This window comes from Colletotrichum graminicola, assembly GCF_000149035.1.
Source record: "Colletotrichum graminicola M1.001 genomic scaffold supercont1.6, whole genome shotgun sequence".
Taxonomy (NCBI): Eukaryota; Fungi; Ascomycota; class Sordariomycetes; order Glomerellales; family Glomerellaceae; genus Colletotrichum; species Colletotrichum graminicola.
The window spans coordinates 750,757-764,875 of record NW_007361010.1 but is presented as its reverse complement, the minus strand read 5'-3'; the positions used below and the strand labels follow the sequence as shown (position 1 = coordinate 764,875).

The following is a 14,119-nucleotide window of genomic DNA, read 5'->3' as shown; positions in this document are numbered from 1 at the left end:
AATCTGAACGTGTTGAGCCAGCTCGACTCTAGGTCTATCCTGTACTCCGCGCTCTCGCACACCGTTCTCACCGGCCTCCTCCGACTATTGTGTGACCAGTCGAGATTGCCGGAGGGCGTGGCACTATTATGTACATTCCCGGGGCCCGGGTCGTCTTCCATACGCGTAAAAGTACAACCACCTATCATTTCCAATTGCGAGCGTCTTTTGGGTAAACCCCCAAGGTATCATACCATGAAATCCCCTGCTGCGAAAGCGAACTCCAAACTGCGCAAACATCTGTGATGCATAATCAAAACATCGATTTCTCGTCACCCTCTCGACGAGTCAAAATAATTCATGTGAGCCAAACCCCCACGACGGAGTCTAGTGATGGACGGACATGACGTCCAACCGGTCGAACGCCCTAGAGCAGTTGGGGCACTTGCGCATGCGGTTGCTGATGCGGTCGTCTACGCACTGGTGGCAGAACAGGTGCCCGCATGTCTTCAAGGCCGTGTCTTTGAAATTGTTGCGGCATACCGTGCAGAGTGCGAAGGTCTGGGGGTTACTGTTAGCCATCCGGTCGAACGGGCGGCGGAATACGCCGACTTACCCTGAGCATTTCCTCTTCCTCCGACGAGTTGCTCAACGCCTTGCGCTTCCACTCGTCCTTGTCCTTCTGCACCATGTCTGCGCGCACCTTGAGACGCTCGACCTCGGCCTCCTGGGTGGTGGTGCGTTCTCGGGCCGCCGCCACGGCTGCGTCGCGCGACTTGACCAAGTTCGTCAGCTCGCTGACCTGGTTCTTGTACGAGTCGGCCCGGCGCGCCGCATCGGAGCTGGCGGACTCCATCTTCTTGTGCTCCGCCGCCATGGCCGCGTTGGCCTGCTTCAGGTCCGACAGCTGCTTTTCGAGGTTGCTAATCAGGACTCGGTTCTGGGCCTCGACCTCCTTGAGCTGAGTCACTATCTCGGAACTCTTGCGGTTCTGGCTGCGGAGCACGCTGAGCTCGCGGTCTCTCATGTCGGCGTCCTTCTTCACGGCGAAGTATTTCTGGTCGACCTTTTGCTTCTCGGCAAGGGCAGCCGATGCGCGCTCCTCGAGTACTGTGTACTCCATGACCTTCTTCTGCGCCAGGCCCATCGATCGCTTGTACGCTTGTTGAAGGGCGGGCAGCTCCTTGTTGATAGACTCGAAATCTTGCTGGAGCTTCTTGTACTTGGAGAGCAGCTCGTCCGCGGGCATGCTCTCCAGTTCGGGATCAGGGTCGGCCATCTGCTGGTCCTCGGTGGGCTTGAGGCGCTGCAGCTCCAGCTCCAGGGAAGCGATTCGGTCCTCCTGGGCGCCTGTGAGCTCCTTGAGGTGCTGCAGCGCCTGCTTCTCCTCCTTCTCTCGCGTTTCCAGCATGTTAGCCTTGGCGTACCACTCGTCCCGGGCCGCGCGGATCCGGGTCAGGTCGGCGTCGCGCTCCTCAACCTGGCGCTCGAGATCCGAGGTGATCATCTGCGCCTCGTCGTTGAGCTTGGTCCGGAACGCCGTCCGCTCGGCCTGAAGCCTCTCGGCTTCCTCCCTCAGCTGCTTGTTCGTGGCCTCCAAGTGGTTGATCCGCTTGATCAGGTCCTCGTTCTGGCCCTTGAACTGCTTGAACACATCCGTCCGGATGAAGTCTTCATCGGTGAGGCCCTCCCTTCGCGCCTTGAGCGCCGAGTTCTCCTCCTGCAGGGTCTTGATGTCCGCCTGCGCAGACTCCAGTTGTTCCTTCTGCTTCTTAACGACCGCCGATGCCTCCTCGAACTTGATGAGTGCCTCGGCGGCGTTTCCATTTGCTTCTGCTGCGGCACTTCCATTTTCTCCGCCGGCGATTGTCGGTTTGGCGCTGGCGATGAACTGTTGTTCGAGCTTTTGCACTTGGGCGCTCTTCAGCCTGTCCATGCGCTTCTCGGCCTTGAAGAATCGGAGGCTGGCCTTGTTCAGGTCCTCCGACAGTTGCTCGTTCTCTTGCTGTGCACGGTCCAACTTGACCAGATAATCCTTTTGCTGAGCGAGTAAGGCGTTGACCCGCGTCTCCAGGTCAGCAATGTTCGGCGTAATCTCTCCCCTGGCGTTCGCGATGCGATTGAGCACGGCCTCGGCCCGCTTCTTGATGTCAGAGGCGGTGTCATCCAGGTGTCGTTGAAATTCGTCGTTGTCTTTAAAGTGAGTGCTAGTGATATATGGAGGGTCTGGTTGCGTCAGTTTGCATCCGGTTGCATCGGGAAGGGGGGTGTATTTACTGGACGGGCCCGAGAGAGGCGATAGTGCCGGATCCGCGAGCTGTTCCATCTCCTCCAGAACCTAGTGAGAGTCAGCCAAGCACCGAGACACGGGATCGGCCGGACCAACCTGTTTCCACCATGCTTCAATGATGCGGATATGGTCTTCGCGGTATACGAGGGCTTTCTGCAGTTGTTCAACGCGCGACTCGAAGTCGGCCTTTTCCCTTTTTGTTTCTTGCAATTGTCGATAAATGGCGCCCTTTTGATAGTTCTGAACTCATCATCAGCTCGGGTCCCTTTCCATGTATTTCGCGCCAGGCGATCGTGTTCATGTGTGAAAGCGTGGAGGAAGATCGGACGCGTGCAAGGCAGGTAGACGCAGTGCCGTCATGCAGCCTCGTCGGCGGATCGAAAGGTCATTCCAGGCCAGTCGACCGCGACCCGCCAGTGTTGGACGTGGCTTTGAGCATTCGATGGTCGTGATGTCGCGTCGCAATTGATGGCAGATGGGAATCGGGCGGGGGTCCATTGATTGTTGAGAAAACTTGACGTGTTGGGAAACTGTGATCTCGTGACACTTACCTCGATCCAGTGCTCCTCGGCGGTGTCACCACCGTCGCCCTTGGACTTGCTTCCATTGACGGTCTGATGCCGCTTGCTGGGCGGGGCGAGGTCCTCAGCGGTGCTGATGGGAGGTCTCTTCCTATCCTCCATCTTGGATAAGGTGGACGGACGGGGGGAAACAGTCGGGGCTGAGGTTGCTACAGGCATGAGAAAGGTAGGGATGCTGCAACAGCGTACGCATCCGGGTCGGCGAGACGATCAAAGCGGCTGGATGGAACAGCTGAGGGTGTTCAGAAGTCGATCCGAGCCATACGTGTGTTGGGATTGTCGGGCTAGTCTGATTCGGCGCGGAATGAAGAAGGAAGCCTTGGGCAAAGGAGGTTGAATTTTCGAGGTTGAACACCGACGCTTCACGTTCAAATCAAGCCAGACCGGTCCACTCCTCAAACAGGACTAGCTTCGCGCTAGTCCGGATGGGGAACCGTCCTCTTATCGGCCAGTCAGGCGTCTCGCGCAAAGTGCACGGTTCGGTTAATCGTCGGGGTCCCTCAAATTCACTTATCACTTTTTCTCGAGATCCCGCCATCCCGCCATGACTGACAAAAAGTCTGGTTCGCAAGCGACAAGCCACAACCTGCAACCACTCGACTACCCCGTACGCCTCTGCTCCGGCCATGAGGCTCTATAAACGACGGTAATAAATTATATGCACCATCGCCATCATGAGTTCCATGTTCAAGAAAAAGGGCGGTATGGCTTTCAAGCCGAAAATGCCCCAGGCTCGTCCTCGAGCGCCTGGGGCTGCCGCGCCGCAGCCCCCGAGGGCGCCGTCGTCGACTGCGACCGAACCCGCGGCCGAGGCAGGGACTGCCGCCGTCCCGAGCGATACGCCAGTGCAGACGATGGCCGGAACCAGCGTGGGAGCGAAGGAGCCCGCCGGAGGACAGCCCACCAATACCCCGCCATCGACCGAGCCGAACACGATGCCCCAACCACAACCGTCGGCGGATGAGCCTGCCGCTCCTGTTTCGACATCGAACAAGGCCAACCAGAGGAAAGCCGCCGAGCCTTCCGCCAGCCGGCCAACAACGCAGACGCCGACCGCCTCTCTGCAGAGCGACCAGCAGCCAGCATCGACTGCCGGCGAAGCCCATATGTCCGAGACGTCAACGCCCGCCGCCCAGCTGAACACACCACCCGCCACCGCCCCTCCCGTAACCGAGGTGGCTCTTACGACAGAAACCCAGGGCGACGCTGAAGCTGTGCCATCAGATGATGCGCTGGGCGCAACTACAAAAGGTCCCGCCAAGCGGCCCCGAAAACGAGCCACAGAAGCGACCGAGACTGCCGCAGGAGCCGAAGACGGCACCGCAGCCCCGAAACCCAAGCGACCGCGGAAACAGAAGGAAGCCACCACGGATGGCGAGGCGGCTCCGACACGGCCGCCTCGGCCGAGGAAGAGGAGGACGACGGAGGACGGCACGACGACGGAGACGGACACGACATCAAAGACGTCGTCAAGACCCCGCCGAGCCCGCTCGGTAACGCCGGAGGATGCCGAGAACCAGGAGGCTGACCTCAGCACCCTCACTATGGGGGACTTGACGAGGGACCTCCGTATCGGCAAGAAGTTCAGCCGGCACGAGGAGCTCCTGCAGCGCCATCGCGAGAAGCAGGCGAGGGCCCGAGAGAGGCTCAAGGCCAAGAGGAACGGCTCGGAAGATGTTGCTTCGGAGAGCGGGACACCGGCGCCCACTTCGAGCGGGCAGGCGACGCCCGCGGCCGCCCTCCCACCGAAGCCGACCAGCATGGTCTCGACGGGGCCCCAGTTCCAGATCATCGACGGCCAGATCGTGGTGGACCAAAACTCACTGAGCCTCGACCGTCACGCCATCGCCGCCGCGGCCGCCGAGGGCGAGGACATGCTCGAGATCGAAGAGAACGACTTCACGACGCTCACGACGCAGAACAGCTACAGGACGGGCTCGAAGCTCAAGGGGCCCAACGTGTGGACCGAGGAGGAGACGGAGCTCTTCTACCGCGGACTCCGCATGTTCGGCACCGACTTTCAGATGATCAGCGGCATGTTCCCCGGCAAGAACCGGCGGCACGTCAAGATGAAGTTCAACCGCGAGGAGCGCCACGCGCCCGCGCGCATCGACGCCATCCTCGTCGGCAAGAAGGAGCTCCAGATCGACCTCGAGGAGTACAAGACGTGGACCAAGGCCGAGTACGAACCCGTCGAGGCCATCATGGCGGCGCAGCGCGCGCAGCAGGCCGAGTTCGACGCCGAGCAGGCAAAGATCAAGGCGGCCAAGGACGCCATCAACGCCAGGAACTTTGCCTCTCTGCAGGACAAGGGCGAGGGCGGGCCTGCAGAGGAGGAGTCCTCCGCGGCAGCGGGCGGTGTTGGTGGTGGTGCGGCCGGCGGCGGCAAGTCCAGGCCGAAGCAGCAGGCCAACGTGGGCCCTCAAATAACGGTTGACGCCGACGGCATGATCACCATCGACGAGACCGACATGGACCTGGACGCCGGGCGGGGCAAGAAGAGGGGCGCGGCCAAGGCCAAGAAGAAGGCCGTCGAGTACAACATGCGCGGCGAGATCATCCACCGATGAAGGCGCCGGGGAGAACGGGGGCTACGCGGGCAAGGGAGTGGGAAACCGGAGCGGCTACCAGAGACAGATACCCTTTGCTTTTTCACCAGGAAAAAATACAACACGGTCTTGGTGGGGGGCATCTACTTTTGCATCAGGCGGCGTCGGTATTGCGATTTCTTTGGGTTATGTAGTTTGCAGCGAGGGTTCAGGAATCGAATCGGAACACACACGGGCAGGACGCCCTGCGCACAGCCGCGGGAACACTCGCAATAGCTTTTTTTTTTTTGAGGCGTTTAGGACCCTCTTTTCCAGCCAACGTGCTTTAACCGTAGATGTTTGCCAGCGCCTACTCGCCCTTCTTCCTCGTAACCGCGCCAGGCGAGGAGCACAATGAAAAAGAAAGACTTTCCAAGAAAGAGACATTAAAAATTAGACCTCGTACGGTTCCTCTGAGGCCCCATACGGCGAGGGGTACGGCCGCGGTGTGCAATGCAGGTACCCCTCCTCCACGGCCCGGGGCTCTTGATCTCCGGGCCGTCAAGCAGGTAAGTATAGAGAAAAGAAAGATATCATCAAAAGAACGAAGGCACGCGCCTAGTTATACTACTTTGAAGTGAGGCCAAACCATAGTCAGCAGCGTCACTGAGGCCAAACGATTAAGACCAATCAGACTTGTCTCGACTACCGGTAGCAGCGTCCACCAATCTACCATGTATCCAGGCAACACTGTGACGAGAAATGGAATTGGAAAGTTGGATTAGTCGGTACTACCTGGTCTGGCTACCTAGGTTTGACGCCGCGCTCTCTTCCAAACCGGAACTGGAGCACTCCTGGCCACAGACAAGCATGTACGTTGCAACTGCGCGCGACATGCGACCTCCGTATGTGTGCAAGTCAAACCCCGCATGTCGTCCTCGGCCGACCTGCCTCCGCGCCGGCTCTTGGGAAAAGAATCTAACTCCACGAACAATGAGGACGGCGGCCTCGTTCCCATGCTGACATGGATCCTGTCGTCGCGACTAGGTATCCTAAAGTCTCCCTCGAGTCGTTGTTACCCAGCCAACACCGCCCGGCAATCCCTGAGCCTTGCGTGTCTGTCGTAGAATGTGTAATCATGCGGTCATAGCGGATCGGCTTAGTTCTGGGGCCCTTCATCGTCGTCGGGCTGGTCGAACAGGAAGTTCGCCGCGAGCTCCTCGTTTTTGTCGCAGGCGAAGTAGGCCTGGATGGCGGCGTCGCGGTCGAAGCCGAGGCGGCATAACTGAGCGATTGTTAGTACTCTCGCATCAAAGACCAGGCTGCAGAATAACCTACCCGTTCGATGGCGTCACGCTCCTCCTCGGTGACCTGGATGGCTTGCGCGCCGGGGGGCAGAGGGACGTCATCGTCGACCTCCTCACCGAGGAGCTGCAGGAACTGATCGGGGTTGTTGGCGATGAGCTGGGCAAGCTGGGGATTGCCGGCGCCGAGCTGCTGCAGGATGGGTTCCAGCATCTGAGGCTGTTGCTGGACAACCTGGCGCAGTTGCTGGAACTGGGCGTTATTTCTGAGGAAGTCCAGATTGCCGAAACCACCCTGGGCGGCAGCGGCGGCCGCAGCCGCAGCGGCAGCCTGTGTGTTGCCACCGGCGGGGGCTCCACGTCCACCGCCACCACCACCGCGAGCCTGGGCGGCGAGGTCGAAAAGGTTGACGTTTCCATCGTCGTCGGCGCCGGCAGCACCGGCAGCACCGGCGGCGGGCTGGGCGGGCTGGGCGGCGGCGGCGGCAGCCTGTCGCTGCTGCTGCTCCTCCTGAACGCTGTCGGGGATGCCCTGCAAGAATGTCAGTTGCGGAAGTCGGCTACGGGGCCGTGACAGCTTACGTTGAGCAGGTATTCGACGGCTCTGTCGGGGTTGTAGAAGGCGGCACGCATGGCGGCGTCGATCTGAGCACGTTCGAAACCCATGGCCTCCATGTTCGCAATCACCTCCTGGCGCTGGGCGCCCATGGCCATCGACGGGTCCGTGGGTCCAGCATCGCCGCCGCCTGTGGTCCTGGCAGCGGGGGTGGGCGTGGTGGGAGCGGCGGCTGGCGCGGCAGCATGAGCAGCGGGAGCGGGAGGTGCGGCCGGAGTCGCGGCGACGGGCTGAGCGGGAGTCGCCGGGACAGCGGGCGCCGAGGATTCAGCGGCAGGTGTGGGCTTGGGTGCCTTGGGCTATTGGGCCATCAGTAATCAAGCAAGCGGGATGGGGCCGCCGTTGTACGGACCTTGTTGACCATGCAGACGACGAATCCCTTCTCTTCAATCTTGTAGGACTCAACAGTGTCGTCGTCCTTCAAGATCTTGCCTAGTGGCTGTCAGCTTAAGCCATCGCGTCTCCCCCCACGCCTCCGAAACCAGGGACCTACCAGAGTAGATAAGCTTCTGGTCCTTGGGATCCCATCCCTTCTCTCCGGCAATCTTCTGCTTGACAGCAGAGACCTGTTCATCGCGTTAGCTTCGTGACCAGGTCATCGTGAGGCAGCCGTGGAAGAGCTCATAGGCGGGGATGTGGGGTCGGAACACACAAGGTCGGTGGGCTCAACATCGAGCGTGAATTTTTGTTGCTTCAAGTCCTAGACAAAGAAAAGAAAAGGAAAAAACGTCAGCAATAGCTCGTGTTAGGAGAGGTGAGGCGCATTGCAACAGGGCCATCCGCCCTCAGGTGGGAGGAAGCTGGGCTGTGCATACCTTGAAGGTGACCTTCATCTTGGCTAGCTTTTGGGCAGCAGAGGGCTGCAATCACAAGGGGAGGAGGGTGAGATAACCGGTGAGGTCGGACAAAAGGATGCGGAATGGCTGTGATGGCAAGCGCTGAAAGAAAATGCGCAGTAAGCTGTGGGTGAAAGATGAGAAACCCGTCACCCGGTTGGTTTTGTTGTGCGCGGGAAAGACTGGTACAGAATTAATGGAGATGACGAAGGTAAGTGGTGACCTAGAAGTCGGTGTTTGGTTGCTGCGCAGTGGGGGAAGGCGGCGGCGGGCGGCTCCAGTTGGTTGGCTGAGGTACCTCCTTCCATTTTCTTTCTGAGTTGGTGCTGGTTCACTGTCTTTCCGCCCACTTCCCCACTAAAAACCAGGTCGGAAAGAGCACAGATAACTGGCTAGCGCATCGGTCGGGTGGCGCTTTCCTAGCCAAACTTTCTTTTGCTCCAGGAAAGTGGCGGTGCAAGAGGGCCTTCCTGGTGGCTCAGATTATGAGGAGCACCGAGATGGGTGGATAACAGTACCAGAATTGCGAGACGACGGTTGATAAAATCATGAGGTAGGCAATTCAGGGAGCTTTCCCATGGTTTATGATCATCCCGTTCGTCCTCGCAGCCGCGTGCAGAGCATCATCACGCAGAAATTTCGGCAGCCACAGAAAGCGGGGTGTTGTACCTGTCAGCGTTGTACAAACGCCTTAGGTCAGTACGAACGCATTCAGCCCCAGGCTTCCACGACAACGTGTCCAGCTTGCATAATATCACAAGCCACTCTCTGAACAGCTCGGCTTCCCAGTAAGAGAGCACTGATCTTGCTGGAAAGTTGCAGGAACGCCTTGTCCGCAGCTGGAACCGGACCTGTCGCTGAGGTAAGAATGTGCCCGTGCTTGAGCCCGAGCCCGAGCCCACCGGGTTGCCAAGAGATCCGCAGCGGTGTTGCGGAGCAGGATCATCCATAGTCCGAGATCCCCACCAACCGATCCGGCGCGACACACGGGACCTATTGTCGTCTATCCCCTCAGAAGACAACTCAACCCAGACAGTCGGGTCCTGGTTACTGCTGCAGACCCGCTTGCACCGCACACGCATTGCTCACTCATCAACAGGTTCATGTGACTCGTTAAATTTATTGGCGTCTCGGCCGCCGGCCGCGGGATCTTTTCCCACCTCCTCTCTCTCTCTCTCTCTCTCTCTCTCTCTCTCTCTCTCTCTCTCTCTGTGCCACCTAGGACAACGCCGCGCTATACAAAGAAAACAAATCCGTCAAATATGGTATCACCGCCCGAGCATATACTTCCTGCTGTCCGAGGACAAAATAGCAATTAGACATTCATGAGGACCGCGCCGGGTCAATCTTTTTCCCGTATCCCCTTTTTGGTTTCCAAGGCACAGGCATGCCCTTGGTTACTGCCGGCATGCCGTTTGCCGTCATCATCATGACTGCCCCTGCTCAACGTCCCCGTCGACCCGGAGCTTCCGGCTTTGGTATCCGGACAGGCTCGTCCGGGACCCGGCGGTCAGAATCCACTCGGGAATGGGAGGCGTCATCTGTCTTTCGCCGAGAGCCTCATCTTCCTCTTGGGGCGACGGAAGCTCGCCCTTCTCCTTGATGGACGGCGGGTTGCTGGGGAAGAAGTTCTCAAAGCTGCTTGCGCAGCTGAGAGGGCTAGGGCCCGAAGGCAGGCTGCCGCTTCTCATGCGCCGAATGCTGTTCCGGTCTGGAAGGACACGGCCTGCGTCGGGAGCCGCGGTGACGACGGTGCCAGGCGTCACCATGGGCGGCGGATCCGGGGAGTCGGACCGGAATAAGGGGTGAATGTGCGATTCGCTCGCGGAGCCCTGCATGGTGAATGCGGGCTCGGGGCGCCGGAGGGAGCACTCGCTGGCAGAAGCCTGCAGCGTAAAGGTGTGCTCAGGATTCCGGAGACTGCCCATGGGGGCGGGGCTATAACTGCGGCTGCGGCGGCGAGGGCGCGGGGTCTCCAGGTCCATGTCCAGCGGCGTGCCGGGACTGGGACTGCGGCTGGTAGTAGGGCTGGCTGGGATGGTCTCGAGGAACCTTCCAGGGACAGGAGACGACGTGCCGAGGACTGTCAAGCGGCTTTGCATGTCGACGGAGGATGTGTCCCATGAGTCGAACGAAGGATCCTCGTTGACGCTGCTAGATCGTGACCGGTAGTGGTTCGAGTCGATCGACGACGCCCGCTTCTTCTCCCTCAGCGGCAGCAGACGAGTTCTCGAGGAGATGGGCCGGACGACGTTGGACAGCGAGGAGCGGATGGAGTACAGCGTCTCGGTAGCAGACCGGCCGCTGCTGGACTGGGGCGGGGTCTGCGAGCCCGTGGAAACGGATCGGCCCCTGCTCTCGAACGTCGGGCAAGTACGGTGGTAGGGGACCGACTTGATGTGGACGTTGGGAGTCTTGCGGGACTCCTCATCCGAGTGGAGCGAGTCCGCCCCTTGGCGGGCGAAAAGGCGAGCCAGGACGAAGTGAATGACGATGAAAATGAGCTGGCACGCAAAGCAGAGGCCGAGAGCAACGGACGAAGCGATGAGAAAGCTTGTCTGCTTCGCACCCAGAACGGAATCTGGCAGGGCATTTGCGGCATTGCCGAGGCAGATCATGGTGGCCACCGAGGCGGCGGTGGCCAGGATGCACGTGAGCATGCTGGTGGCGAACATGATGCTGATGAGGCGCTTTGAACAGCTTCGGGACCTGCGGGTTAGGTTCGCAGACATCATCCATCCCATAATGATTAGAAGGATGCTTTCCAAAATCGAGGACAGAATCGCCGAAGTCCGGACTGGCGGGTTTACGGTAATGTGGGCGGCGAGGACGACGTGGATGACGACGATGGTGATGGTGGCGATCAGCGCCACGGCGCCGGCCGCAACGGGAAGAGGTCGGGGCAGAGCCATTGTGAAGCGGCTGTCAAAGCCTAGGAACCGAGAATGAACGAAGTGAAGACGGGGGCCGGGTCTGCTTCGTTGCAAACGCAGCTATATCGCACGGAAACAGGCAGAGGGTGCGTTGTTGGTTGGTCTGCCAGAGACGGGTGGGTCGGCGGCCTGGTTGCTTTCCAACGACGGACGGACCCAGACGCTGCGAAGCCCGTTCGAACCGTGATCGTTGACGAGATGACAGACCGACCGGCGAGTTGATCGGCTACTCGAGTCGACGAGGGCTGGGCCCCGGGCGGGCGAGGCGGCCACGAAACGAAGGCGGGTGTAAGTGGAGAGTCGTTCCAGCGAGGCGTCTACGGGAAAAGCGGGTGTATTTGGGACGCGGTTGGCCAGCCGTGTACATGAGCACTGTGAAGGTTCGATCTGTAAGAGAGCTCCGTGTAGAAACTCTCTCGACAGGGACGAGTAAGGCTGGGGGCTGTTGTTGGAAAGTGACGAACAGGATGTCGAGCAAACGATCAGCGAGGCTTTGAGCTGCAACAAACGGGCCGGTGTGCTTGGGTGAAGGCGGTGAGAATGGGCCGTGTTGTCGAGCCGGGCCTGCTGACAGCGAAATGTGGAAGGCGATATGTTGAACGAGAGAATAACAGTTGGTGGGAACGAATGGAAAGGGGGTTTTGGAGGAAAAGAGGTGTATGTGTAAGCGGAGAGGGGGATGAGGAACGGAACCTGGGAAGCAAAAGCATAAAGTATGGCAGGCGGTCGTGGACGTGTTTTTGTGCGTGCGGGTGCCCGGCGTGGCCTGGGTTGGGGGATTGATGGTATTCCCTGTCGGGGTGGAGGGAGGAGCTGGCTAATACTAGAGGCGCTACGTCGCGTGGGCAAACGGCAGACCGAGCGAGTTTATTCGTACCTTACGCACACGCCTCGGCCGGCCGGTGGGCTCTCTTCCATTTTTTTTTTATCTATTTTTTATTCACTCCTCCCCTCCCCCCCCCCCCCCCCCCCTTACCCCCTTCTTGCCGGGTCCTAAGCCCAATGGCCCAGGGGTTAGTGAGAGGCGAGGGAGTGGAGGACGGCGAAGGCAAGGATATTGGGATGCCGTGGCGGGGCGTTCGGAACAAAACACTGGCAGCTACCCTTGTCCGTGTGCCGGGGGGCGTGTGTTTTTGGGACGCTGGACAGAGAGCCCGGACCTACCTACTATGTAATAGTATACATAGTAGTAGTATGAGCGGCCTAGGATCTTGGCCAGGACTGGGGCTTGGTGACGAGAGGATGGATCTCTGATGGGCTGCTGACGCTCTGCCGTATGTATGGCCCTGGGGCATGCATGCATTCGGAATACCTGACTGTAGAGCCAAGCTGCGTGTTTACAAGTGTAGTGTACGAGAAGAAGCAGGGCTATCTCGTCCCATCCGCCGACGCAGCTGTCGCTGTTGCTGCCGCTGTACGTGGTGCTCCTACCCGCTGTGCACAGAGCCAGTCAAGGTACTTGCTGGTCAATGACCGGACGAAACGAGGCCCATGTATTGTAAACTGCCTATATCCGTACTCCGTAGGTACTCTCTGACCTCGTCGTTCCCTGTGTGCATGTGGGACGGGACCCGGCAGAGGGAGCACTCGAGCGCGCCTCGATGCCGTGTTGAGACCCGTCACCATACGCTTCGCACGACAACGGCATGATCTATGTTGGTGGTGGCATGAAATGGCGACGAGATGGCAAGAGCCGACAGCAGGGCTGCAGGGGATGATTGGCCTCGCCACCGAGGCTAGATGAGGACGAGGCCACAAGCGCAACGTGAGACATGGGAAAAACGAAAACACAAGACACGATGGGCGCATTCGGGGGTGAAAAGGGAGGGGGATCGCCCATCAACCTGTTAGGAGGCGGCTCTGGAAGAAGCAACGAAGGCTTTCTTTCACCTGCCACAATGGAATTGGATAGGTACCTAATATTATCTGTAAAAAAGAAACGGGCATGTGTGGCTGGCTGGCTGGCTGACGACATATGTTGTGCTAGGCACTTCCGTACGGCATTTCGACAGACCATGCCACCACCACCTCTCACCTCGTCTCCGATATAGGTAGCCGTCGCCATTAAGCCTGGAGCTTGTCCCCTTGCGTGGCTTGCGTGGTTATTCCCTGATATATTGCTGTTGGTTGCATCCATTGTTTACTTTCTGCCCACCCGAGCACAAGGCCCCCGCGGGGACCGATAGCTTGGAACGCAGCGAGCTCTGGGCCATTTTAGCTCTGTTTACATCGTGTCGCTTTTGGCATGGCCGCAACGATGTGCCGATGAAGAGGCACTATTGTGCTCTCGATAGGCCTCGCCGCAGGGTAAGGCTGGACTCGAGGGCGGCAGTCGCCATTTCATGTGAGGGGAGGTGCAGACACATAATCTCCGAGCCTCGCAGGTTGCCAATGGCGAGCTGTGTCCCTTGCATCCGCGAATCAGACGGCCCCATCCATCATTAATCATCCGCCAACGGGCCTCAACACTGTTCGCCCGCCGCAGCAGAGGCACTGCGATCGGCGAAGCTAGCAATGAGATGCATGGCGTCTGATGTGGTGTTTCTTTTTGTTGAGACAGGACATGGGGTTTCTTGTCGGCTGGTCGCGAACCGAAGGGAGGGATTCACTCAGGTTGTGGTCGCCACGCGCAACTCACGATGACTTCAAGACAGGTGAGGGGCCCAAAGAAAGCTTCGGGAGCGACGTTGACTGCTGGATCGTCGGGTCAAAAAAAATAGAATGTAACAAAAAATCAGCAAGACAAGTGGTTTTGGTTGGACAATCCCGAACCATCCATCCGGCCGTTGGCATGGCAATTGGCCCATGCAAGAGGGCAAAAGCCATTGCTCTCTTGTTTTTGAGAGGGGTGTTCCCTCCTTGGTGCCATTCTCCGCGAAGCAGCTTCCGGGGTTGTTCGTGGTGGCCTACTATGTAGTGGGGGAGCTGACGGGGTGGGTACACGTACCTGAGGGGGCTCAGGGAGAGACAAGGCAGAGGGGAGGGATGACGGAATGGCTCTGCGCATGGGTGGTCCATGCCCGTACATAGGTATTAATTAGAGGGAAAGATT

At 59.1% G+C, this 14,119-nt stretch overlaps 4 protein-coding genes across 4 annotated transcripts; 1 reads left to right on the top strand and 3 right to left on the bottom strand.

Moving 5' to 3' along the window:
* Positions 1-366: 366 nt before the first annotated feature.
* Positions 367-2,952, bottom strand: GLRG_02259 (BRE1 E3 ubiquitin ligase; the record flags this gene model as incomplete). The annotated part of the gene is made up of 5 exons (XM_008092917.1): positions 367-540; positions 596-2,205; positions 2,257-2,317; positions 2,366-2,509; positions 2,821-2,952. The coding sequence occupies 5 exons, from the start codon at positions 2,950-2,952 to the stop codon at positions 367-369; spliced, it is 2,121 nt and encodes a 706-aa protein (XP_008091108.1).
* A 572-nt stretch (positions 2,953-3,524) lies between these two features.
* GLRG_02258 (myb-like DNA-binding domain-containing protein) lies at positions 3,525-5,420 on the top strand (the record flags this gene model as incomplete). The annotated part of the gene is made up of 1 exon (XM_008092916.1): positions 3,525-5,420. One exon carries the CDS (start codon positions 3,525-3,527, stop codon positions 5,418-5,420), a length of 1,896 nt encoding a protein of 631 aa, XP_008091107.1.
* A 1,117-nt stretch (positions 5,421-6,537) lies between these two features.
* GLRG_02257 (UV excision repair protein Rad23) lies at positions 6,538-8,131 on the bottom strand (the record flags this gene model as incomplete). The annotated part of the gene is made up of 7 exons (XM_008092915.1): positions 6,538-6,663; positions 6,717-7,214; positions 7,265-7,597; positions 7,651-7,730; positions 7,792-7,864; positions 7,951-7,998; positions 8,114-8,131. 7 exons carry the CDS (start codon positions 8,129-8,131, stop codon positions 6,538-6,540), a joined length of 1,176 nt encoding a protein of 391 aa, XP_008091106.1.
* A 1,430-nt stretch (positions 8,132-9,561) lies between these two features.
* GLRG_02256 (uncharacterized protein) lies at positions 9,562-11,046 on the bottom strand (the record flags this gene model as incomplete). Its single annotated transcript, XM_008092914.1, has 1 exon — positions 9,562-11,046. The coding sequence occupies one exon, from the start codon at positions 11,044-11,046 to the stop codon at positions 9,562-9,564; it is 1,485 nt and encodes a 494-aa protein (XP_008091105.1).
* Positions 11,047-14,119: the final 3,073 nt, after the last annotated feature.